General features: G+C 42.2%; 1 protein-coding gene across 2 annotated transcripts in view; it reads left to right on the top strand.

Moving 5' to 3' along the window:
- The window catches only part of MYT1L (myelin transcription factor 1 like), a 104,518-nt gene that overhangs the window by 474 nt on the left and 77,582 nt on the right, over positions 1-26,462 (top strand). For both annotated transcript variants that reach the window (XM_060272462.1, XM_035109921.2), the window contains exons 3-4: positions 105-167; positions 21,441-21,805. In XM_060272462.1, coding sequence (XP_060128445.1) covers positions 105-167; positions 21,441-21,805 — 428 coding nt within the window. The remainder of the gene's footprint in view (positions 1-104; positions 168-21,440; positions 21,806-26,462) is intronic.

Raw genomic sequence — 26,462 nt, 5'->3', positions numbered from 1 at the left:
CTGTCTTTGTTGCCCTCCATCTCTGTAATACCTGCCGCCTGCTTTCAATATAATCTCTGTGCAGCACACTAACACCTATATAATTAATTCCTTCCTTTTTACAGCTGCCCTACTCCTGGCTGTGATGGCAGTGGTCATGTTAGTGGCAAATATGCAAGACACAGAAGGTAATGTGTGTGTGTGTGTTTATGCAAATAATAAAGCGATTTAGTAGGCAGGTTACCTGGCATGATTCTGCTGATGACCTAGGCACAATCACTGGGGGTCTAATAGTGTATAGAAGAATTCTTTTATTATTATTTGTGTTCCATTCTTTGCTCCTAATTGCAGTCTCACTTTCCCAATCATTAACTTTTCTGTTCGCAAAACTGCATTGTAAAATGAAAATCTAACAAAAGGAAACAAGCACTGAGATATTGAGGTGTTCCTTCATCACTTTCTATTCAAACCTACCTCCCGTTTGATTCCCGGGTGGCGCTGTGGTCTAAACCACAGAGCCTAGGGCTTGCCGATCAGAAGGTTGGCGGTCCAAATCCCCGCGACGGGGTGAGCTCCCGTTGTTCGGTCCCAGCTCCTGCCAACCTAGCAGTTCGAAAGCACGTCAAAGTGCAAGTAGATAAATAGGTACCGCTCTGGCGGGAAGGTAAACGCCATTTCTGTGCACTGCTCTGGTTCGCCAGAAGCGGCTTTGTCATGCTGGCCACATGACCCGGAAGCTGTCTGCGGACACACGCTGGCTCCCTCGGCCAGTAAAGCAAGATGAGCACCGCAACCCCAGAGTCGTCCACGACTGGACCTAACGGTCGAGTTACCTTTACCTCCCGTTAGGTATATTATTTACGGAGAAAAGTAAATCCCGAAATACAAAATATGTAAGTGCTGTTTTAGTGAAGACACTTTTTCATGAATACACGTTTTCTGCTTATATTTTGTCAGGCAATCTATGCAGTTTAGTGGTTCATGTGGGGCAAATTAAAATGAGATCTTATTTACATTTATCCACCTCCACCTCCCCACCCTCACCCCCGGCTATTGTGATTTCCATCATTTAATATAGTTCATAACTGGAATAATAACTTAGACTTTTGAGCACAGGGAGTTCAATGGCGGGGATAGATTCAAAGGGACAATTCTAGGACAGATTAGTGATAATGAGTCTTTGAGATCCAGATGGTTATATTATTGCCATTAATACAGTAGCTAGGCCTTGTAGACTTTGATGAATGATAAAATTTCCAGTAACAACATGTTAGTTTAGTATTGTTAATCCTTCGTTTCCATTGTTTGGACCTAATTCAATGGCCTTTACTTCAGATTGGTCTTTATATTTCTGTGTTTAAAGTACAAGTTCGTTGACATGTGGTTTCAAGGGATTCATATACATCTGCTGCTCATCCGTTCCGTACATCCAAAGACCAGCAGAGCATAACACAGAGGAGATCTGAGGCAAGCCATAGACTAATATAAAAAGGGGAATAGGAACAGTGGGTTGTATTCAGCATGGTGCTAAGTAGCACTTTGCACAAGCCCAACAAGTTCTGCTTGTGCAACAGGACTTCAGCCCTGTCTCCTTCCCCTATGTGCCTCCTAAATAGGTCCTGGGTTTTTTCCCAACTGTCCAGAGCAGATTTGGGGGTGGCAGGGTGCAAGTGTAATGGGAAAGGGGGGGATCCGGTTGAGAAAGTGGAAGTCATAGTGTTCATACCACCCATATGAAGCTGCCTTATATTGAATCAGGCTATTGGTCTATTGAACTCAGCACTGCCTACTGGCAGTGGCTTTCCAGGGTTTCAAAGAGAGGTCTCTACCTGAATATGTTGGGGATTGAAGTTTCCTCTACAGATGTTTTGTCACTAAACTGTGGGCTGCCCATCCATGGTAAATGTAAAGGGACCCCTGACCATTAGGTCCACTCGTGACCAACTCTGGGGTTGCGGCACTCATCTCGCTCTATTAGCCGAGGGAGCTGGCATACAGCTTCCAGGTCATGTGGCCAGTATGACTAAGCCGCTTCTGGCGAACCAGAGCAGCACACGGAAACACTGTTTACCTTCCCGCCGGAGCGGTACCTATTTATCTACTTGCACTTTGACGTGCTTTCAAACTGCTAGGTTGGCAGGAGCTGGGACCAAGCAACGGGAGCTCACCCCGTCGCAGGGATTTGAACCGCCAACGACATGATCGGCAAGCCCTAGGCTCTGTGGTTTAACCCACAGCGCCACCTGCATACCCCTATCCATAGTAGTTCCACCCTAAAATCACAAGAAAAAGTACCGTACTTAGTTGATTGGTTTTCGAAGGCATCCACTTTGGCCTCAGTGCTTCCTTTCTATTACACAAGTGTCAAACTCAGGTCATTGGAAGCCGCCATCACAATGTTCGCAAATATTATGGGCGACAATTAGACAGATGTGCACAGCCTAGTACAAGGCTTTGTGGACTTCACCACTTAGAAATTCTGACTATCAAGTGGTATATAAATACCTGAACTAAATAATAATAACAGCAGACTTAAAATGCATTAAATATTGTGTAATAATATCCAAAGTGTTGTTTTGTTCTTTAGTTTTTCAGCCATTTAATTTCTTCACAGTATAATATCCCAGTCCTAAGACAGCAGTTTTAGAATTAGGGCCCTGGTAGGTGCTAGGGTTTGCTTTTACCATGATCTTATGAGAGATTCCACCAGACCAAGGGAATCCTGGCCGATGGTGCAAGAAATCTAATCCAAGCCTGAACACTTTTAGCAGCAACAGCAGTGGCATCGGTATACTGTATCTGATTCCTCATGTGGCACAGATTTATGTTGGGAAAGGTTGTGGGTGAATAAACGAGTGGGGCTCAAGCCTGCAGCATGCAACTTATTTATTGGTCCTAGAATTTGATTGATGATTCCCAATGGCAATGGGTTTTTAAGGCCAAATAACAGTTTTGCTGCTCAGACTTAAGATGTGTCCATAGGTGTTGTTCTCAAAATGTGATCTGCAGACTACCAGGTGGTCTCCAGAGGCAAATTTGCAGAGTAGTGTAGGGGTGTGTTTGTGTGAAAAATGAGGAGAAAATGTTGGCTGCGCTGTCATTCTTAAAACTCAGCCATCCTTCCAGAAGGTGAACAGGACAGACTGGAAGTGATGAGAGAAGAAGAAATAAAACCACGGCTTGCTGCAAGACAGAGGAAGGTCCCAAGTAGAGAAAAAAAATTCAGAAGGCACTTGAAAGGAGTGAACAGCTCATTAATATATTAGAATTATATATTAGCATCTGTATCAAACAAACACCCAAAACATGATGAATGTTTTTTTTCTGAATGCAGATAGAGAAGAATCAGCAATAGTTTTACATGTCACATTTTAAAATATATATCAGTCTAATCTACAGGGTTATTTCAAAGAGTTGAATAACTGACTTTATTAGCTTGCCAAAGGAAAATATGATTCTTTTGAGTTTAGATTTCAAGTTGCACCTTTTCTTCATTTTTTCATAGTGCAAAAAGCACTCCTTATGAGTGAGTAATGTGTATCATGAAACCTTTCCCTCTAGCAAACTCCAGGATCAATCCAGTGTTTGAATTATATTAATATTAGGTTCTTATTAAGAATTGCATAATTAACAAATTAAGTTCAGTTTTATGCTTTAATTGAATATAGATATAGTTTTCAAATATTTTAATTAATATATGTTTATGATACAGGGGAGGGGAGGAATTAGAGGGTATAAATGCTCATGTGTTTAAGGATCCATGGTTGAAATTAGTTTCACTTTCAGATGTATTTTTTATTATTATTTTGCTTTCTTGACATGATCCTGCAATGTCAATACATGAACAGACTGGATTTTGAAGCTGTTAATTAAATGAAAATTTGAGGACATTTCACAAGACAATTTGGAAAAGTATCAAAAAAAATTCTGGCTGTTAGCGAATTCTTAACACCCTAATTATCAGTTATGTCCATGGAACAGACCTCTTATTAATAGGACTGGAAAGGAAGCATTCAGTTGACACTCTATATAATTTTTTAAAAAGAGTTCCCCCCCCCTCCACATTGCAAATACGTCTTTGTTTTGAATAGCATTGTGCGTTTGTGGAAGCAGGAAATGGTCTAATTTCTGATGAATGGAAACAATATTGCAGTTTTGCATTTGAAAGCATTTGTACCCAGATTGTAAGTATGTACCACTTCTATTTTCCTGTAAAGGGCCACCTCTTTATTACAGACATGTGCCATTTGTTACACTGTGCTCAGGACTTTCAACTGGAAGGCAATATTTGAACAGATAGGTGGTTTTTGGTTCATCCAGCAGTCTCCTAGTAATTATTAATTTTAGTATCTGCAGTATAGCTGGCTGAATTTCTTCAGTCCAAGATCAGTGTTAAAATAAAGATACTCACAGACATAGGACAGATTGCTGCTATTGAGTCTGAATATGTAATGTTTTAATATTGGTCCGTTGACCAAATTAAATTGATCTGAACATTACTGCTGCTTCTGCTCCTGAAACAGTTCCTTCTGTTCATGCCCATTCCAATTCCTTCAGTTCTCCAACCTTTACACCAGTACCCAAAATACCGTGTGTCTACATCCTCCAGCACATCTCATTGGATCGGGCTTTGTAGATTGCTTTGTGCTTTGTCAGCAGCTCCACTTCCTCAGCTTGCATGCTCCTTCCTTGTGCCTGAGAGAATGAACTGGGAAGCTTTATTTCATGCATGGAACCTGACGCTTCTTCGTGATAATCTAACCCTGTGGCCTTCCAGAGGCTGTTGAGAACTCCCAACTCCAATCAGATCCAGCCAACATGGCCATTGATCAGGAATAGTGGGAGCTATGCTCTGGCAACATCAGGAAGGGCCACTGGTTTCCCACTCCTAATCTACAACTTGGTTTACCTGGCAGGAAATGTGCCTTGGAGTTATGAGCTCCTTCCTTGTCCTCCTTCCTTCACCCACAAGAGGAGGAAAGCAGGGGGAGAACAACAGTTTTCGCCAGACAACAAACTATAGTTACCCATTACACCACCCCAATCTCCATGCGCTGTGAGGTTCCACAAGGTAGCAGGGTTTGTGTTTCCTTTTGGACAATGAGGACAACACAGGATTTATGATATACTAGTGTCTTCAGCCCGTTAAATAAACGGGCGCTAGAATGCATGCCGGCTCCTCGATCCAGTGCTCCACGCAGCGCTGATCAGCGCCGACCCGGCAGGCCGCCAGATCAAGGAAGCGGCCTGCCGGGTCGGCACCCAGCAGCGCTGCACGAAGCACCGGGGGGACTGGCAGCGGGGAAGGCAGGCAGGCGCTTGCTCTATTGCCTGCCTGCATTCCCCACTGCCTGTCACACGAAGATCGGCGGGCGCCGCTTGCCAGGGTTTGTCAACCCCGGCAAACAGCGCCCGCCGATCTTCGGCTGTCCCCCGATGCGCTACGGCTCGGGGAAGCAGGCAGGGAGACGCAACAGCCCGCAGCTTCCCGGGCTGTTGCGTCTCCCTGCCTGCTTCCCCAAACTAAAGCGCGCGGGGGACAGAGCCGAATTGCGGCGCGGGGGGGGCTTTTCGCCGTTTGCCTTCCCCGAGCTAAGGGGGAGGCAAACGGCAAAAAGCCCCCGCCACGCCGCAATTCGGCTCCGGGACTGGCTTGGCGGTGGCGGGAAGAAGGGGAGGAATTCCTCCCCTTCTTCCCGCCACCGCCAAGCCAGTCCGCAGTGGGGGCTTTTCGCCGTTTGCCTTCCCCCCAGGGGGAGGCAAACGGCGAAAAACCCCGCCGCGCCATACTTTGGCTCGGAGACTGGCTTGGCGGCGGCGGGAAGAAGGGGAGGAATTCCTCCCCTTCTTCCCGCCGCCGCCAAGCCAGTCCCCGAGCCGAAGTGCGGCGCGGCGGATGCTTTTCACCGTTTGCCTCCCCCTTCACTCCGGGAAGTCAAACAGCGAAAAGCCCCCGCCGCGCCGCACTTCGGCTTGGGGACTGGCTTGGCGGCGGCGGGAAAAAGAGGAGGAATTCCTCCTCTTCTTCCCGCCGCCACCAAGCCAAAGCCGGCTTCCCTCGGCGCCCGCTGCCGCTTCGGCTGAGGAAGCGCCGTCCCATGCCGGAGGTGCGCGGCAAGGCTGCCGGGGGAAGCGCTTCTTTCCCCCGCCGCCTCGCCGCGCACCTCCAGCATGAAACTGGGCTTCGGAGCGGCGGTTGGCGGAGCGGCGGTTGGCCGTTGTCCCTCCGTCCAATCCCCGTGTCTCTGGGGTACATGCGCAGTACCCCAGGGACACACGGGACAACTGGACACAGGGACAACTTGGACATTATTATATAGGATGGTTTATTTACACACATATGCAACCTGAGCTGAGATGGAGAGAGTGCAGAGCATTCTCATCCCAGGAGGATCCTATTTCTCCCATTGCTGCAGCTTGAGATTCGAAGAGACGCCAAGCAGCATGTCTGACCCTCTCTGCAGCACAAAACTGACAGCCTGCCTTCTATTCTGGCCCCTTTCTCAAGCTTGTAAAACAGGCACTTGGTTCCTGTTCACTTACATCCTCCAAACTGAAATGCTACACCCTTTATACGCTTTTGTCTCTGTCCACCAACACACCGCTGGAGGAGGGACCCCATCCTTCCTCATTTGGTATAGACTTCACCCTCCTAATGGCTTTATTGTTGGTTTAATGGCTGAGCCATTATTAGCTCTGTTCCTCCAATGACCCACACTCAGCTAGCTGTGCCAGAGGCCTGGCTCATTAACAGAAACTGAATCCAGCAGTGTTTGACACAGTTTGATTAATCCCAACTTTGACTAAATCCAGGAATTATGGGGAGGACCTAGCACCCAGGAGTTTAGGGGGTCCTGCCCCCCCCCAACTTATAACAGTACAAACTCAGGGCACTTGCTTTTCTCCCTATCTCAGGATGATGCTAGATCCTGCAATCATCCACCGATTAGTTTGGGGGGGGGGGGTTCCAGGGCAGACAAAAGAAAGTACTTATTTAACCACACATTACTTAGGAATTCGCTGCATCAAGATGTGGTGACAGCCACTAATTTAGATAGTTTAAAATGGAATCAGAGGAACTCATGAGGCTATTAGTTATGCTAGCGTATTGGAAATGCATGTCTCAGAATTGTGATGTCATAGCTATTGGGGGAAGAAGCACCACAGATACAAATGAAAGCAAAATCTTACTCTGGCATTGTAAACACCCACATCTGAACCTGGAAAGGTCCTGTTTTGTTTTATTTATTTTGCAGAATTCGCGTCCCAATTTCCACTCTCAATTAGAATGCTCAAGACAGCATATGTGTGTGTGTGTGAATGGTTTAAAAATACAGTAAAATCATAACTACATTAAAGGAAAAAAAATATTATTTATTAAGTTTGTATACCGCCCTTCATCCGTAGATCTCAGGGTTGTTCACAACATAAAAATACAAAATGAAAACCAGCAGGTTCCATTGTGAAAGACTCCTGCTGCCCACTTGGTAAGGAAAGTTGGGTCACCTTGATCAGGAGCTTTAAGAATCACCCAAAAAGTAAAAACACCTTAAATTGCACTCAAACTTGTACGTGTGACATCACTGCTGATTTACACATTTTACCTGCCTGTTTGTCTTTTTGTTTTGGAGGAGAGGACTCTTTTGTTTTTAATGGATTGTGGCCCAGACTGGATATAATGTTAAATACTACTTTTTCTTTTAAAATAAATAGCCAGTTTTGGAGAGGCAATCCCCCCCCCAATTGTGGAAGGGGGAAGGAGATATAAAGTAAACATATAGTACACACACACACACACACAGAGAGAGAGAGAGAGAGAGAGAGAGAGAGAGAGAGAGAGAGAGAGAGAGAGTCCCTGTGGCTGCTATTTACATAACAAAAACAAGCATGTCAATTGCATTCACACAATTAGTATTTTATCTAGTTTGGCCTCCCCAGTTGATCACTCTGACAAGAGTGCATATACAGCCTTAAAAATAATAAAATAAAATAAAATAAAAATTGGAGGGTAGTAATCTGGCTAGCACTAGCACTAGCATTACTCTTTCCCTTGTCATTTCATGAATGGTTTTTTCTTTTGTTTTATGGCCCTCACCTTACTGTGCACAGTGTTTACCTATTATTTAATCACATTTAACCAACCAATTAAAAGGTGGCAAAAAGCCATCTGTCCACAGCAAAGGATGGAGTCTCACCTTCACCCCGTTAACAAAGGAACAGGTTATTGTGCTACTAGTCCTGAATCCAAGCACAGAGCTAAAAATAAAACTCCATCTCTCTCCCCATCCTTCCCTTCCACCTTGGTCATCTGCTAAAGTCCTAAGGGGTGAAACCTGTGTGTGAAGTTACTACCCCCATGATGGCAGGAATGGGATGCCTTCTGCTTTTAGCCCCTTAATCAATATCCCCCTTGTTAATAGTCCATTTGATACCGAATGTTATTACAATACTTGGGTCCTTATCTCTTTCTTCCTTTTTATCCCCTATTTTTTAAAATGGAAACCTGGAAAATTTATTTTAAAAAGTAAATACTTGCCTGTTTAGCATTACCTTTCTGTGCACTTTTTAAAAACAAAACAACTAGGCTTGCTTTAGCATCCTCTGAAGTCTTAGACAAACAGTTCAGATCCAGACTTTTAAAAAATGAAAGGACTCCAATCTCTCTCTCTCTCTCTTATTAGAAAACCTTCCCTTATTAGAAAATTATTGAGTTTCCTCCGCTCGTTGCACCATATTTCTTTTTCTTCTTCAATCCCCCCCAATGTTTCTTATACCTTTTCACCCACCAGTTTGATTGCCATGGCTGCAGCCGTGGGTGAATAATTGCCTGTCTTCACAGGAGCATGTTCTGGAGCTAAAGTCGAGTGCTTGCTTCCTGATGTATGCCTCATTTGGATTCTGCCGACAGCCTAGGGGCTGTATTATTCATGCCTTGACAGATAGCACTCACTAAAAGCATTGGAACCGGGCCAGGTACTGGCAGAGAGATAGTGGAGCATTGCAACTTGCAACAGAGAGGAGCATCTATAATACGGGGGTGGTGGCGGGAGGAGAAATCCTCACACGTCCCTTTTTGCTGGCTCTTATATTGATGGAAAAAATTCATTTGCAACAAAATAAAACACCCTAAAAATAAATACATTGCTTCCTTCCCCTGGCTTCCCCCCTCAATCCTTAAAACCATGCTTGAAAGTTTAACACAATTTTCCACATTTAATTGCAAAGCTGATTTTAATTAGTAAGGCCCTGCATGTGAAAAATGAAGATTCACTTGGGTGAGTGTAACACATTGCAGTGTCTGCTGAACGCTCTAATTAATGTATGGCGGCTGTACAATGGGGTGCACTGTGGGATATTTATGAAAAATTCTGTGCACGCAGACAGTCTATCTGTACGTTCTCGAATCCACAAGAATAAATAACTCCCCCTCCCTGTTATTCTTTACGAGACATTATTGTGCATGCCATCACTCCATCCATAAACTTTACGACGTGCCTGTCCTCTTTACTATTTGTCAATGATATAATAAATCAGAAGTCAGGGCATACATATTTTAACATTAATTTCAAAGAAGGATTTGGTGGTGCACTATTCAAAGATCATGCTCCATTTGGATAAAACAGGCAGAAGCCCCTCTTCTCTGTGTGTTTCTCCTACTCTCTGTTTTAAAAAATATGAAAAATAACAAATCCTATAAGGGAAGACATAAAAGTACAGTATGTTCCTCAAGTTAAAACGGCACCTTTGCATTGGACCACAGTGCTAATTTCTTATGTATGTCATATTACAAGTTTTGTTATTTTTTTTAAAAAAAAGGTTCCAAAGAAATTCTGACAAATAATGTAGAAATCCTTGCAAAAAAATCATGTGTGTCCTGTGTAGTATATAACACATGCATGAGACCTCTGGGTATAGGGCGGTATATAAATTCAATCAATCAATCAGTAACATGCACACACATTCATACTCCAGTATTTAGCTAAATGCTGTTAGGTGTTTTCCCCCAACTGATATTCAGTCCGAAGTGAAAGGATTTTCAAATGAAACATAGCAAACAATAAATAAATGTGCTGACAGAGAATCTATAATATATCTGAAGTCTGTTACTGGTTTCCTTCGCAGTAGAACAGCAGTATACTTTTTTTAAAAAAATCAGAATCCATGATGCATTACTGAAGAAGTATACACCAGAGTATAAAACAGTCACCAAAAATCCAGGTCTCTGGTTTTGTATGGCAGTGTTGCTTTTGATCTTTCATATGCAGTTCTATTACTTTTGCCATGTGGGCTGGCAAACCGCTGTTTCTTTTGCTACAAGTTTTCGTGACCTTGATTTGTCGCAAGAGGTAACTTGATTAAGGCTGACTTAACTATGATGCTATGGAGGTAATGGTCTAGGCAAGTTGGCTCCACCTGCTGTGCTGTAATTGTTAGATAATCATTGTGTGGGGTGGAGAAAATGCAAACCCTTCCTTTTGTATTTTAATACAGCTTCAAATTCAGTCATCGTACACGGCAGTGGCCATTTCCCAAACTTTATCCCATAAGATAAAGTTTAAAAAATGCAAATTTGGTTTCTTCTTGGCAAGACCCAAAATTACAGCTGTGGTTACACCAGATTCCAGGAGTAAGCTTAAATTAGGAAAGGACATTGGCATGCCTAGGTAAAACTGATAAATTCACCAGCTTTTGTTGGGTCCATTGATCTTAGCCTAAGGCTTAAACCTGGTGCAGATGTAATACTGGCATCATGCAATTTTTTAATTTTTAATTTTGCAATTGAGGGCAATCCTCAGAACATGCACTTCTTTATCTTCCTTCTTTCTTTCCTTTATATAGAGACAAATCCTTCCTTTGTCTGTTCGTGGCTTTATTTGAACCAATTTAACTACTGAATTTTGGCCATGGTTTCAAGTAGGTTTGCAAATCATGGTTTTGCTGGCATGCATGCAACCCTGAACCTGCTTACCTGGGAATAGGTTCTGTTGAACTAAGTGGAAATTAAATCTTGCTCCACCGAAGAAGGAAGGAAGTGTACACCCCTAAGATTGGCTCCTAATTTGCCATTAGGGATGATGAATCAGATATTTCATCTCAAACCTGTTTAGAATTTCAGAAGTAAGCTCTGGAAGACATGAAGGACATAAAAGTTGCCTTATACTTACTGAGCCAAACTATTGATCTGCCTAGTGCATATTGTCTCTGATGAACTGGCGGTGAACTAGCAGAGGTCTTTCCCAGCCCTGCTACACGAACTGGAGGGTCCTGGAATCTTGTGCTGTGAAATGGGGAGAGGGTGCCTCTGAGGATGTGCAAATTGCCTTTCCTTCACCAGTGAGTAATCGCTGCCTACTCCTGAATTTGGAGACAAGGCTTCCGCATCAGAGTGTGTAAATAAAGAGAAGGCAGGCTGGTGATCTCAGCGTGGTTAGAATTTTTCTTTCCAACATTTAGAAATTCACAGCTAGGAGGAACTGAAGAATAGCCCCTGTGTGTTTTAGTGCAACAGTGAGCAGGATAGAGAAGGAAAGATGTGTCAGAAGGATGGTGTCAGAAGGTGCTGAATGGTCCATCTGTGCCATGACAGTGATAGCAGATTTGGGCTGTAGAATTTGCACAGAAGTCTCTGGCATGAATTAGGTGTTTCCATGATGGTAACTTGTTTTTTTCTTCTTCTGAACAGCAGGTGTTGGGCACATGCTCCTCCATCAGTGCTTTGCTTGCCACCACATTGTCTGATGTGGGAAGCTTTACAAGGGGGCAACCAGAGGGGATGTGTTGCTGTAACAGCCACCAAATAAATGAGGGCTCTGTGTGTGTTGCAGGAAAGGGAAGAAAAAGAAGCAGCAGTACCCAGTAAGATAATTTTCTCAAGAGGCTTCTGCAAATATCCATATAGATTTGTCCTCTTACCTACAGCAGATTTCTTCTTTTTTTAAAGAGTGGCTGGCTCTGCTGATAGCATAATGTGCTCACTTTGCTGATAGAAACAGATAGTGTGAGAGCAACTTCTTAAAGTGGCTCTAAGAGGGATACCAAGCCAATCTTCACATGTTGAGTAAGTCGTTCCCTCCCTCCCTCCCTCCCTCCCTCCCTCTCTCCCTCCCTTCCATTTTCAGCATCTGTAAAACAGAGACACTAGACAGTCGCCCTCATCTGTAAAATATTTTGAGGTGTCTAAATAAGCAGCACTGTGAAGAGCTAGTCATTACTATGACTGGGTTCAGTACAACCAATTCAGTGCGGCTCTTTACTTCTGCACATAATAACGTAATCCTTATCCCAACAGTAGAAGACTTTCTGTTGGCAGTGGCATGGATCAATTTTGGACCAACTCTTCATATTTTTTTGGAATTACTTATTTTAGTGAAGAGAACCACATTTCTTTCCCTAAAAGAGCTATGCAACACACTCTTATGTCTACAGTTTGCATATCTTTCCCATAAATACGGTAACATTGGTTTATTTTCTAGGATGATAAAAACTCTCTTCACTATCTAATAATTATTACATATCAGGAACTGGAATCAGGTGTAGGTCAGTAATAAAACAATAAAGTACCTGATGTCATTGAAGTTAACTCTTTATTAAAAAACAAAAACAAAACAACCCAGTCCTAGTGGTCACATCAACCTCTTCCCAGTAGGTCTTGCCCCAATGAAGCAGTTGCAAGGATTGAAGGTCCCTGCCTTCCTACCATTGTCTAAGGCTCTTCCCCTAGCCAAGTTCCTTCCCCTGGCAGCCTAAGGCTCCATTGTCCTCCCTCTTGTTGCTCTGCCCTTTTTCATTTCTCTGTGTGTTCTAAGAGTTCAGGGGGAAGGGGAGCTGGTTCAAGCAGGAGGGGGGGGACCCCCTGGATTCTTCAGAAGCCTCCTGCCCCCTCCTCTCCTGCCCCTAATTCTGGACTGCCTTCTGCCACAGCCTCTTCAGCTTCCGACACCTCCTCCTCCCAGTCTTCTCCCTCTTCTCCCTCTGACCATACATCATCATCCCACCACCAATCCCCACCACCCCCTTCTTACCCTGCCCCAATGGTTGCCTCCCACGATTCCTCTGAATCCAGCTAGTCCACGACACTACGTATGTAATCCACATTTCCTCCAAGAAGCTCAGGTTTGATATACATGGGATTCTCTGTTCTTGTTCTCACAGTAACCTTATGTGTCGGGTTCCATTGAGAGACATCAGCCATGTTCAGGCATCTAAACCATAGTTTAGCGAAAGTTGAAGAAGCTTTCCAAAAGAAAGGTTTGAAGCAGTGAAAGACTTGTAAAGAACTCTTGGGAGAGGGAGTTCCAGCAGCAGGGGGCCAGCACAGAAAAGCTGCCCCCATGCACTGTCTCCTCATGGATACCTGAAGGGACAGTGAGAAGGGCCTCTGTAGGAAGTCTCAGTTCTTGGGCAAGAGTATATTGAAAGCTCCTCCTGCTATAGCTTCCTGCCCCCACACTCTAGACCTTTGTTGAGGGTCTCTTAGCTTTTCAATGTCACAGGAGGCTGGAAGGAGGAGGTGGGCACCAGGAATTCCCACTGCATGAGTACTGCATTCAGTACAACCTTGTAACTTGGTACGAACAGGGTTTTAAATAAGATGTCATGAGAATACAGACTGCTAATAGCAGAACCATAAAAGGAGCACATAGAAACAAATAAGATTACAGTAACTGTATTAGCAAGATTTCAGTAAGACTTGGCACTATTTTGGGGGAAATTGCTGGTTGTCGGGACACATCTGTTTGACCTGAATTTTGGTATTTGCTAATTTTAGCGCCGGTTCTGATTATTGGCTTTTTCTTTACTTTTACTGTTTGACTGCAGGAAGCAATGCAAGCTTCCAGGGCATATTATTATCACTCCATAGCTCTCTTAAGGTACACTTTGAAATCTTTCTCACTCATCCTATCCTGTGAGGAAAAATATCCACATATTCAGTCAAGGTTGTGGTCTGGGTTTTTTTGTGTTGTAGTTTGTTTGTTTTTATAAAAAAATATATCATCTGTAAAAGTAGACTTAGGCTGCCATCCAAACCTCCCTTGTAGCAGGCTGTGGGGCAGGGCCAGTCCACCCATGACACAAGGTAAAGTGCTTCACCTCAGGTGCCAAGATCCACAAAGGCAGCAGAACCTGCAAGTAAGTCACTGCCCACTGTCAAAGGGGCAGTAGCAGCTGCGGCACACTTCCTGGGTGCCAGATCAGCCTCCTCCTCAGCAGCCCCCCTCCCACCAAAGTTGATGGGCATTGCCATTCAAATGGTGTGCTTGCCTGCCACATCTTGCGATCAATTATGTGAAACGGGCTTAACACTCCCCCCCTCCCCCCAATTTTTATTCAAGTTGGAAACCCGGCACACAATGAATGTTTGCCCCCAACTTAAGAAAGAGTGGTTATATTACAAAGCTACTGAGTAAGAAAGGAAAAGGAAATGCAAACTGAACCTACAGTTCATCATAATGTTTCTTAAAGGTATGGCAATAAAACCTCATATTTTTAAAGAACCAGATTGTAGCTGATGGCACTATGGAATGCTAAGGTACTGTCTCTTCTAAGTTGCTTGAATATAACTTTCTACCCCTGTGCTAAGAAAAGCTACAATCCCTTTCCCTCCCTCTGAAATCGGGAATGTATAACATCTCAATCCTCTAACTACAATTCAGAATATTACACACTTGAATGATTCCTAACCAACCATGTAAGAGACAGAACAATGTATTATACTTTGAGTTGGATGTGAGAATCTTGTGTCCCTGATTTAGCTGCAGTTTTCTTCCTACTGTTTCCCCACCTACTTTTTTGATAGTAATTTAAGTTGTTGCCTTATAGTGTTCACACCTTTGCATTATAGGAAAGTTTCTTCATATAATTTTCTTGTTGATTTTTTTTTGAAATATATGAATAAAAGTGTGCCTTTGCTCAGTCTTGAATAAAATTAATTTGGGGAACAATGTTGTACATTTATTGTAAAATTATTGTCGATTCAGAATTAGTAGTGGATAACTAGAATGGTTATCCGCCACTGATTCCACATCAACAATAGTTTTACAATAAATATACCATGTTGTTCCCCAAACAAATAGTATAGTGGGCCTGTACTGCCAATGTCATTAAATGACAGTTAATGTCGTAGTTCAGTTTTTATAGACTGTGCAAGGCTAGAATTATGCTAGTTTAGAATTATGTTAAATCGACATAATATCATTACTGTATCTATATGTGCACATCATATTCCTGTTTAGGCATAAAGTCTTGATCTTCCACCCATAGTTATGCCAAACACTCATGCATTACTTCCCTGTTCTTTCAAAGCGTGTTCTCCTTCATGGAGAGCACGTGTTGTGGTGGGGGCAAACAAGACATCCCTGTTGCTGGGTGGGTTAGTTTGGATGGCCACGAATCTTATTGGGCACCTCTTGGTCGTTGGGGAGAATTTGATGTTGTAATTTATGATTGACAGCCAAGGGGCTATTTATTCCCTGCACGCAGCGTTGAGCTGCCTCTTTTCGCTGCGCGCATCAGATCACCTGCCCACCCTCCCTATATTTAGGGCTGTTCACATTGACCTTGCTATGCCTGCCATGGGGTCGTCTGCTTTGGGGCAGAGGCCTGGTAGGATTTTTTCCATTTTGCTGATTGGCCGGTGCCATTTGGTTTTTTGCCTACTGCAAAGCAAATCGTCACAACTTGTAAGGTTGCGGTTAAATTTGGTTGGTGGAGGGGGTATGGTTGGCTGTGCCTCCCCCTCCAATGCTGCTGCTGCAAGGCTATTCCATTAAAGGAATTTAGGGGCTCGCCATGCTCTTGTCTGAACCCCTGTCAAGGGGCTGGGGCCACGCAAGAGCCCCTGGGAGCATTGAGGGAGAGGTGAGGGCCTGGCACCCAGCTCTATTCTCTCCCCAAAATGTTTTCCCTTATTGACTTTCACAGGCTTGCGGATGTCAGTTCTGTTCCTACCTCTAGGCGGGAACAGATAGTTGCGAACCAATGCCTAAGCAACCACTCACATTCTGTAATCAATAATGTTGTGGCCAAAAAAATTATGCCGAAAACCTTAAACAAAAATTCTGTGTGAATTGTGTTTTATTTGAGGGAGGATTGGGGACCTCGACATGCAATGCATGTCCCTCTCTTGCTCTAACTGTCAAATGGTGTAGACAAGGAAGCATCCTCTCTGGTAAATTGAGTTGTTGGTGGTCTGACTGGAAGGCGAGCCAGTCAGACCGGAAGTGACTTTGCGGGGAGACTTTGATTGAAAATGGGAGTGAAAGAGGTGGCAGGAGAGAGAGAGCGGTTGGGTGGGAGCCTCTGAGAGAGAACATTGGTTGGATAGTTGGATGGGAGCGTACTATGAAGGAGAGAGGGAAGACGAGAGAGTAAGAGTGGGTGGACTGAAGGGAGGACTTCAAGGCAGGGTGAGGGAGCATGAAACTGAGGAGGAAGATCAAGCAAAGAGCTAGGTGGTAAACAGACAAAAGCCAGGGAAAGTAAAAAAGAGATGAGACAGGTTGCAACATTAAGGGGTTTCTTGGGAAATGTAACATTTCATAATAAAACCTTGAGTTTTATTACATGGACAACTTAGAAATAATCGTAAATTAATGATGTGGAAAATTAATAGCAATAAAAGATTTAGAGCTACCTGTTTGGGAAGTGGGTTCCATATCTTAAATGCACTTTTTCTTACAAGGTATCCTTAATTATTATTATTATTATTAAACGATACTGTCAGTGCTGTTTTAATTCAGTGCTCATGAAGAGCTTAAGGCATCATTTTAAAATACATTATTAAAATATAACATAGAAATTATGTATTATTTCATTAAGAATGTAATATTTTTCTGCATATCGCTATGGCTATAGATAATGTTGCCATAGAGTTTACTCAATACCATGCGCTGAGAAAGCAGAATGAGCAGGAAAGAGAAAGAAGAGGGTTTGTTGTGCTTTTCTGAGCACTAACTAATTTAAACTTAGTGTAGACAAGACAAAGGTGCTCTTGGTGGGGTTCTGGGGTCTGGGTGCAAACCCTATATGAAAAAATTTCACCTGAATGCTGTCCTCTTGAGCAGATTTTTAACATGAAAACATTCGCCGTTCCAGATGGTGCCATTTTAAAATTTCAACTTCTTCCACACGATTAAAATTTTTGTTGCACCCATTGTAATTCCATTGTAAATGCTGAAAATATATTTCTTAAACATATCATTTTCTGAAGAAAACATCCTCTCCTTATCTTTTGAGCTCCCGCTGTGCATATGCTGTTCCATGTAATACATGCGGCCAACACTGCTTTCAGTATGAACTTGGTCCCCCCCCCCCCGCCTTTCTTGTACTCTGCATCCCATTTAATTTTTAAATGACTACCAGAATTAATTTGATTTTCTGCTTCACCTATCTGCTTGGTCCTGATCATTAAGTTCATCAGTAGCACTGCATGTGTCATTTTTGCCCAATGAACAGCAAAGTTTGGGTTTTTTGTTTATTAAGATCCAGTTCTTCAGTCTTTCAGCTGTTAGTGAGTTGGCAGGCCATAACTATTTTTATGATTGCTTATCTTCGGAATCCTAGTTTTTTTTTAAAAAAAATGGAACAACTTCACATGTGGCAATTTATTGCACAGAGATAACAGAGGAAAAATGTGAAGTGTAGCAGTGGGTGGTTATTTTGCTATCAGTACATGAGTGAAGAACCTAGTGTGTCCACAGACAGCGAAATATTCAATGCCTCTTCTCACCTTATTTTAAAGCAGGCATCCCCAAACTGCGGCCCTCCAGATGTTTTGGCCTACAACTCCCATGATCCCTAGCTAACAGGACCAGTGGTCAGGGGTGATGGGAATTATAGTCCAAAACATCTGGAGGGCCAAAGTTTGGGGGTGCCTGTTTTAAAGAATACTCTTATTAATAACACACCCATGTTTGTAGCATGAAAGTTGCTTACCTGCAGGGCCATTCTGCAACCCAGCTCTTCCTAGGGTTTTTAGAACACCTTTCATTCCTTGATCAGTATGGACATAAAGTCCCACACAATGTTTGCACAGTGTGCAGCCATTTGCAAGAGTACTACCATTATTATCAAAACTTGTTGTTGTTGTTTAGTCGTTTAGTCGTGTCCGACTCTTTGTGACCCCATGGACCATAGCACGCCAGGCACTCCTGTCTTGCACTGCCTCCCGCAGTTTGGTCAAACTCATGTTCGTAGCTTCGAGAACACTGTCCAACCATCTTGTCCTCTGTCGTCCCCTTCTCCTAGTGCCCTCAATCTTTCCCAACATCAGGGTCTTTTCCAAGGATTCTCAAAACTAACATGGCAATAAATCTACAAACTGTCCTTGGGTCCATACCTGTAAACGCAAAGCACTGATGATGAACCACCCATGGCTCTAATCTTTTTCTAGTTCTAGATGATGTTTTATATATGCTTGCATAAGGGTAGAAAAAAAGAAATATATTCCTTTATAACATTTTACTGGGTGCTTCCTGTTCAGTCAATTGCAGATAATAACTGAGTGGGTTTCTTTCTTTCTTTCTTTCTCACCTCCTATCCCAGGGGTCAGCAAACTTTTTCAGCAGGGGGCCGGTCCACTGTCCTTCAGACAATGTGGGGGGCTGGAGATGCTTTTTAAATAACCCAGAGATGCTTTTTAAATAAAATAACCCAGAGATGCTTTTTAAATAAAAGGACACATTCTACTCATGCAGAAACAACAGGCAGGCCCCACAAATAACCCAGAGATGCATTTTAAATAAAAGGACACATTCTACTCATGTAAAAACATGCTGATTCCCGAACCATCCGCGGGCCGGATTTAGAAGGCAATTGGGCCGCATCCGGCCCCCGGCCCCTAGTTTGGGGACCCTGTCCTATCCTTTCTCACTTTATTGAACTTTTTTATTCATTTCTTTTAGGTATTTGTTTATTTATGAATCTCACCCCCTTTTCATTATTTGCATTGAATAATTCAGAGAAATTAATTGTACAAAACCACTAATGTTAATGTAACTACGATCTTGCTCAGTGTAACAGTGGGGCTGAACAAATTTTTGGTCATCACTGGAAATGTAAGGAGATACCTTCAAAACAAGACTGGCTGGACAGCTTGTGGGAGGTTTTTAATTAGTCAAATCAACAGCATTCCATAAATCTCCAAATGAACATGTTAATGAAATATGGAGCCAAGGATTCATTTTTATAAAGAACTAATTCCCCATCCACACTATACATTTAAAGCAGTATGATACCACTTTCAACAGTCACGGCTTTCCCCAAAGAATGCTGGGAAATGCAATTTGTTAAAGGGGCAGAGGGGTGACCCCCTATTCTCTTCACAGAGCTGCAATTCCCAAGTAACAGTCTATCCCTTCTTCCCACAAATTTCTAGGAATTTTTAGTTCTGTCTTTTCTGCTTACCAGACAGAAAGATCCTCCCACCACAAACTTTTCTCCCACACCCCAGCCAATTTTAGGAGGTACATGGGAGGAGAGGGGAGAAATCCCCACTGCAGTAATTGAAGCCCTTCTGCTAGCTGGACTAGTTAGTTGAATCCCATCCAAGGTATTGATGTGTGTTTTTGGGGGGGAGGGGGAACCCACATTAACAACTTTAGTCTGTAAGATCCAGACTGATGGTGTGCAAATTATTTATTTGGCTGCTATATACAGTTCAGGGATGATATGCCACTGGGTTATTGGCTAAGATACAATTTTAAAAACTGGCTGAACCTGACTTAGATTTGATGTCATGGTTTGCTGAGATGTTAATAGCTGTTAATACTGCACTACTGCCTTTATACAGAAGCTTGATTGGATTCCCCCTCCCCAGCTCTATGGTATACATTTTGGTTTCCTCTGTTCAGAATTTGCTAGCTGGAATATGTCTTATTTATCAGAAATCACCTGGGCATAGCTGCCAAGTTATCCCTTATTTTAAGGGATTTTCCCTTATGCTGAATAGGCTTCCTCACGAGAAAAGGGAAAACTTGGCAGCTATGCACCTGGGTAACTATTTTGAGAGCAAGATTGTTGGCGACTGTAGTATTAGTTAATTATTGGGAAAGTGAGGCAAGGACACTGGGGGTGACATCCATTTCTGCTGTAGATCCTAGTGAAAAGCACCTGGAGAAAAGCTACATCAGCCTGGTGAATAATGACAAAGTTGGGTTGCCTCAGGGTTCTTTCACAGGCCCAGTGTTGTTTAACATCTTTATTAACTGACTTGGAGTGGAGGGGCTGCTCTTCAGATTTGCAGATGTCACCAAATTGAGTAGAGCAGCTTATACCTTCAGAGACAGAAACAGGATCCAATATTATCTTGGCAGAACGAAGAACTAGGCCAAAACTAACAAAATGAGCACCAGCAGAGATAAATGTGAAGTTCTGCATTTAGACAGGAAACAGCAGATGCCCAAATACACAATGAATGGCTCCTGGTTGGAGAGCAATACACATAGCTGCCAAGTCTCCCGTTTTTCGCAGGAAACCCCCGTATTTTAAACCGTTTCCCGCTGGCAGCCTGGATTGGGAAAAATCTCGTGAATCCCCCGGATTTCCTACCTGCCAGGGAGGCTCAATTTTGGGTCCTGCCGCTGCCCGATTTCCAGTGCCCAGACATGGGTAGCGCAGCACCGGAAATCGCTTCTAGGCGTGTCCAGACATGAGTAGAAGCGACTTCCGGTGCTGCGCCGCTGCTGATCCCGCATTTTTCAGCGGGAGACTTGGCAGCTATGGCAATACATTTGACAGTGATGTTGGGGTTTTAGTAGACCAGGCATCCCCAAACTTGGCCCTCCAGCTGTTTTGGGACTACAACTCCCATCATCCCTAGCTAACAGGACCAGTTGTCAGGGATGATGGGAATTGTAGTCCCAAAACAGCTGGAGGGCCGAGTTTGGGGATGCCTGTAGTAGACTATGAGCTAAACACGAGTCACCTGTGCACTGTGGCAGTTTTAAAGGATAGTGCAACTCCAGGTTACACCAGTAGAAGTATGGTATCTAGATCAGAAGAAGTAATGGTACCACTCTCTTCTGCTTTCATCAGACTTCAGCTCTGTGTTTCTATAAACCAGAATATGACTTCAAACAATACTTGAAAAGTGCACAGCTCAGAATTTTAAGGCCGGTATAGTCTCATTCATTAGATAAAGCAGAAGATGGATAGTCTCTTTCAGGGATGTAGCAGGAATGGGTTTCCTTCATCAGCAAGGGATTGGACTTGATGACTTTTGACTTGAACACTTTTATTTTATGAGTTAATGGAATAAGAATTGCAGTAGTCACTTTTGTAAGCTCATTAGTTACAGCTCTTAATATTTCCACATCTCTGTCTTGTAGCCATCTTTAAAGCAAAGGTTTATGTTGGGAGAATTAGCATTTAAACAACCAATTGCATCAAAACAGGTGTCCCCCCCTTTGATCACAGGTGGTCTGGCAGACGGTGCAATAACATGTGTTTGTTTTTCTGAACAGTGTTTACGGCTGTCCTTTGGCAAAAAAAAGAAAGACGCAAGAGAAGCAACCCCAAGAACCGGCTCCTAAAAGAAAATCATTTGTAGTTAAAACGGACAACTCTTCAGTAGATGAATGTTATGAAACAGATGGAACTGAGGAAATGGATGATAAGGAAGAGGAAGAAGAGGAGGAGGAAGAGGACTATTCAGATGATAATGAGCAAGTTGATGATGACGAGGAGGAGGATGAAGAAGTAGATCGGGATGAGGAGGAGGTTGAAGAGGAGGAGGAGGAAGAGGAGGAGGAAGAGGAAGCAGATGAAGCAGAGGATGATGAAGAGGAGGAGGAGGAGGAAGAAGAGGAAGAAGAGGAAGAAGAAAGTGGTAATGCATAGATAAACACCATGCACATTTTGGGTTAATCTTCCAGTATGGTATTATGGGATTTAGCAGTGCATCTTTCTTTAAGGCTAACACTAGTCACTCTGCTTCAGTCTCTCTGCTATATGCTGACAACTGTCCTCACTGCATTCTCTTAACAATCATTTTCAGATGACTCTCCTACAAATAGCTCTTGAAACAGCTAGCAGTCCAATTTTCAAAATGTGTAGCTTAGACTCCTGCATGCCCAAAATTCTTGCAGAGAAGTGTGGCTGTATTGATGCTTGGAGTTATCAATGCCACGAGACCAGCCAAAAAACTTGGGAAGCAAATGGTTATGTTTGCACATATCTGTGTTGGGGAAATTCCATGTTTGTTTGTTGTACTTGTCTCCTTCATAGTAATCGTTTGCTTCTCATATAGATATGGCCACATGTTTGCAGGTGCTCTTGGCAATGCAATATGGGCATCTTCCCTTTCGAAAATTTGAAACTACACCCTTTTTTAGGCAAGGAACAAGTGGTACCTACTTTGGTTCTTTGAGACTTGGATGTTGTGTACTTTAGCTGATTTTATTAAAACTATGGAGACTGGCAGATTTACATAGGCATCCCTGTTAAAAATGTATACACCATTCAACAAGTTAGGAGACACTCATTGGACGTCCAGTTAATATATTGCTAATACAATTAAACCAAAGGCATTTGTTCAAGTTCTGTGGACTCTTAAAATAGCTGGTGTTATTTTAAACACTGGTTTCCAATTGTTTAACTTCAATACAGTAGTTCCTGCAGTAATCAGATCATACCGTAATGCCATGAAAATGAATATTCACACAGTAATAATAAAAATAATAATAATGAGCCATCTAAAAAGTATTTTGTTCCCATTTCCAGGGCACACATTTTTGGTTGGGTAAAATCACATTTCTAATCAATCAATAAAAATATAAGAAAAAAGATTCTCTTTCTTTGATAATTTGGAACTTGAATTTACAACTAAGTTAAGAAGGCCAATTGTACAGACAGGAGAATTTCTGGAGTACAACAAACCTTATAATAATTTGGAACTATGCATAATTATTAGTGAGTAAGCACTGTTGGATAGAAATGTAGCTTATTTCTGAGTATACATGCATAGGATTGGACTGTTTGATAGCAAAGAATTTATCTATGCTATCCAAAATAATGAGAATAAACAAACTTACTTAGAATTTAGACAACCTTGTGAAATAAATTTATTGCTACTGATATATTATGGAACACACTACTTTTCCTGATTCCCTACACAGCTACATGGTCAAGTGACCTGAATCAGTAGCCAATAACTGCTACTGCTTTCTGGGTATTTGTTTTGTGCACAGCTAGTTCCTATTAGAAACAGGAACTGGAGTGTATAATGGTAGAGGAATACACTGCCTCTAATCATAAGAAATAACCTTTCAATTCCTGAATCTGGCAAAAACAATGCTTGACAAAGGTAGAAATGCAGGAAAGAGGTTTATATACAGGTAGTACTATAGAAATACAATTATATCACTGTGTTCTTTGAAACTTCACATATAACTAGACAACACACTTGTTGCTTGTTAGTGCACAAAGATATCATGAAACAAATAACCGAATATAACACAAACGTTTGTTTCTTGAAGAAATGTGAAGGTTTTGCTAGTTTAATTTAAGATTGTGTATTAACGAAGCAAGTCAGGAGAAATGTATTTCACCCCCTAAATACAAGTCTGTGTCGATATAGACATAACACTCCAGATTTGTTAAGCATGGTTAAGAGAGTGAGATTGGGTTTTGTGGAATTGTATAGGTTTATTCCCACCACCCATTGGCAACTGGTTTTCATTGTGGTTAGGGCTGAAGCAACATTCAGATCTGATTAGTGGGTCTTGCTTAGCACTGAAGGTGGTTAAGACCAACAAGGGCATAGATAATTAGCAAAAGAGAGATGATGCCCATCTGAGAGGTGTCAGAACTGAGTTCCAGCAATTTCTGGCTGAAAAAAAGCCCCAGTCCTTTGGGATCTTGATTTTTGTGACCTTCTAGGTTCATTCTCTGAGTTTATTCTCTAGGTTCATTCTCTAAATAATCTAATTTCAATGGATTTACATTAGTGCACCTAAATTTTCATAAGGTTTTGTGGGATTTTAGCAGCATAGATCCTGAGGTATATAAATAAGATAAGTATTTCAAAAGCAGTTAGGCTCTTATGAAATTCCACTCCTGGTCTTTGATTAAATATACAAAGCATACTAAAGCAACACTCTTACAAATCTCAAAATACCAATTAAAGAGAACCAAAGACTTCCACCTCAGCAATAAGATGTACCCCTAAAATTCCTTTTCAACTGTTTAAAGAAGCCTTCTTTAGTATATCATTAAGTATATTGAGTCTCCTTGATTGAATATATATATATACCTTGTCTTCAAAAAGTTCTGTTACACCCTTGAAAGGCCATAACTGCTCTACCCTAGTCATTAAAAGAATGGCTAATCTTTCAAATTTCCTTTGCATCTCACCCCTTACCCCGGAAGAAATTATGAGCCCCACCCCCCTTGAAATCACCTATCCTATAAATCCTATGTAACATGGCAGAATGAGTCATTGTTGGGGGAGGGGGAACTGTTCTAGGATTGCAGTCCTCTGTGGTGGTTATTGCTTAATTAGTATTAATGTCCCGTTTAATTTGCAAGGCCAAACTTAAGCGACCTGTTTTTCCTCCTTCTGAGAGGAAATCACATCAGGTGGTAGATGGTTCCCAAAGACTGTTTCACAAAGCTTTTCTATTATAGAAAGAAATCTCCGGTGGAGGAGCTCCAGGAACAGATGTTCCAAGGCACCATTTAGCCTATATCATATGAAGACATTCAAGATGGCTTGTGCTCCAGGTATTTCATAAACCCCTTAGGGTCAGGAAGAATCAGGTTGATTCTAGAACTCCCAGGAGGGTCAATACAAATGTTGAAAACACTCACCTATTTCTTATAATGATGCTATACAAATCTATATTTATGTTTCCTTAAAGGGGTGTGGGTTAGATCTGGTTTAGATCTGCAAGACTCCCCCCCCCCTATCTTTATAAATCTTGCACACATTAATATTTTCCCGCCCCTCCCAACTCACATTATTGTGAAAATGTGACATATTTAATGAGATACAGGATGGATATTATCACTAGGGGTGCCACTTTTTTATTCTGGCAAATTATGAATAACTCATCATATTAGTGGGGAAAACTAAGTAGCACATGAAGGGATTTCAGTGCAACTGCAGCATAATCATGTTAACTAGTGACATGGTTCTAATATAAAGTAAGGAAATGAAAAAAAAATAGGTTCTAGTTTTCAAATCAGGCATAGCTTAGAAAAATAACACTATTATGTATTACATTTGTACAAAAACAATTTACCCTTATTCTTTTGCTGTTGTTATTGTCATTGTTTAAAAGCATGTGTATATCGTTGCTCTTTGATGACCCTAAAAGTCTTACCCCTCCCTTCAGTTCTCATATATATATATATATATATATATATATATATATATATATATATATGAGAATCCGAAGGTAGGATTTATCAAAACTTGTTCATATGCACATCTGCCTTCACAAACTATCCATAAGCATTTTGGACTTAACTCCTACCGAAGTGTGGATACTCCATCAAAATATTATGAACTTGCCCCCCTACATAAAACAGTAAGGCAGCAGTAAGACTCACAGGAAGGAGATTTATCAACTTTCATATGGAGATAGCGTGGAGATTACTTAGAATGGGCACACTGCCTGGTTCCCTTTTGTCTATGCAGAATTACTGCCCAGTGTTCACATTTATTTTGCAAATACATTATGGCATAAATAAATGGTGCAGGGATGCATTTATCCCCAAAGCAAGCATCTTGAAAGAGACAGCTGACTGATTTAAACAAATATTGCTACATGTAGATCAACCTCAGTCTTTTTTTTCCTTCTTCAAAGACAAGCCTCAAGGAATCCTGTTTCTTGAGCTAGGCCAGTAATTCCCTGTCACAAGATGGGTGGATGGGCATTAGTTTGGGTGGCTTCCAGGGGACTGGCAAAATAATGGAAAATAATTCTATCAGTGACTACTAGTTGTGATGACTGTGTGCCTCCAGATGTTGCTGGACTAACTCTAATCAGCTCCAGTCAGCATTGCTCAATAGTCAGGGATGACAGACATTGCAGCAACATCTGGAGAGTCAAATGTTCCCCGCATCTGCATCTGGTAAAGAAGTACTTTATTTTGATTGCTGTGAATGTCCCATCAGTTTCATTGGATACCCGAGAGTCCTGGTATTATAGGACTGGTGAAAATATTTAACAACTTTCTCCACATCACGAATGAGCGTTGGTCCTAAGAACAGAACTGAAAAGCAATCCATTGTGGATGACGTGGGGGAGAACTCAGCCTACAATCCTTAAATCTGCCCTCAGAGTGACCTTCCTTCCACTCAAAGGAAGTAAGAAAGTCGCTGCTCAAGCGTGAATCAAGAATCACTCAGTTTGAAGTTCATCTCTGTGATGAGCCTACATTTACTTTCTCTTAGCCCTTGCTTCAGTGTCTGCAATATGAGGGTAGTAGCGCTGGCCTACCTTAAAGGCCTCTTGTAAAGATTGTAAGAAGATAAGGTG

Source organism: Zootoca vivipara, chromosome 3 (assembly GCF_963506605.1).
Source record: "Zootoca vivipara chromosome 3, rZooViv1.1, whole genome shotgun sequence".
Classification (NCBI taxonomy): domain Eukaryota; kingdom Metazoa; phylum Chordata; class Lepidosauria; order Squamata; family Lacertidae; genus Zootoca; species Zootoca vivipara.
This window is presented reverse-complemented; position numbering and strand designations above follow the sequence as displayed.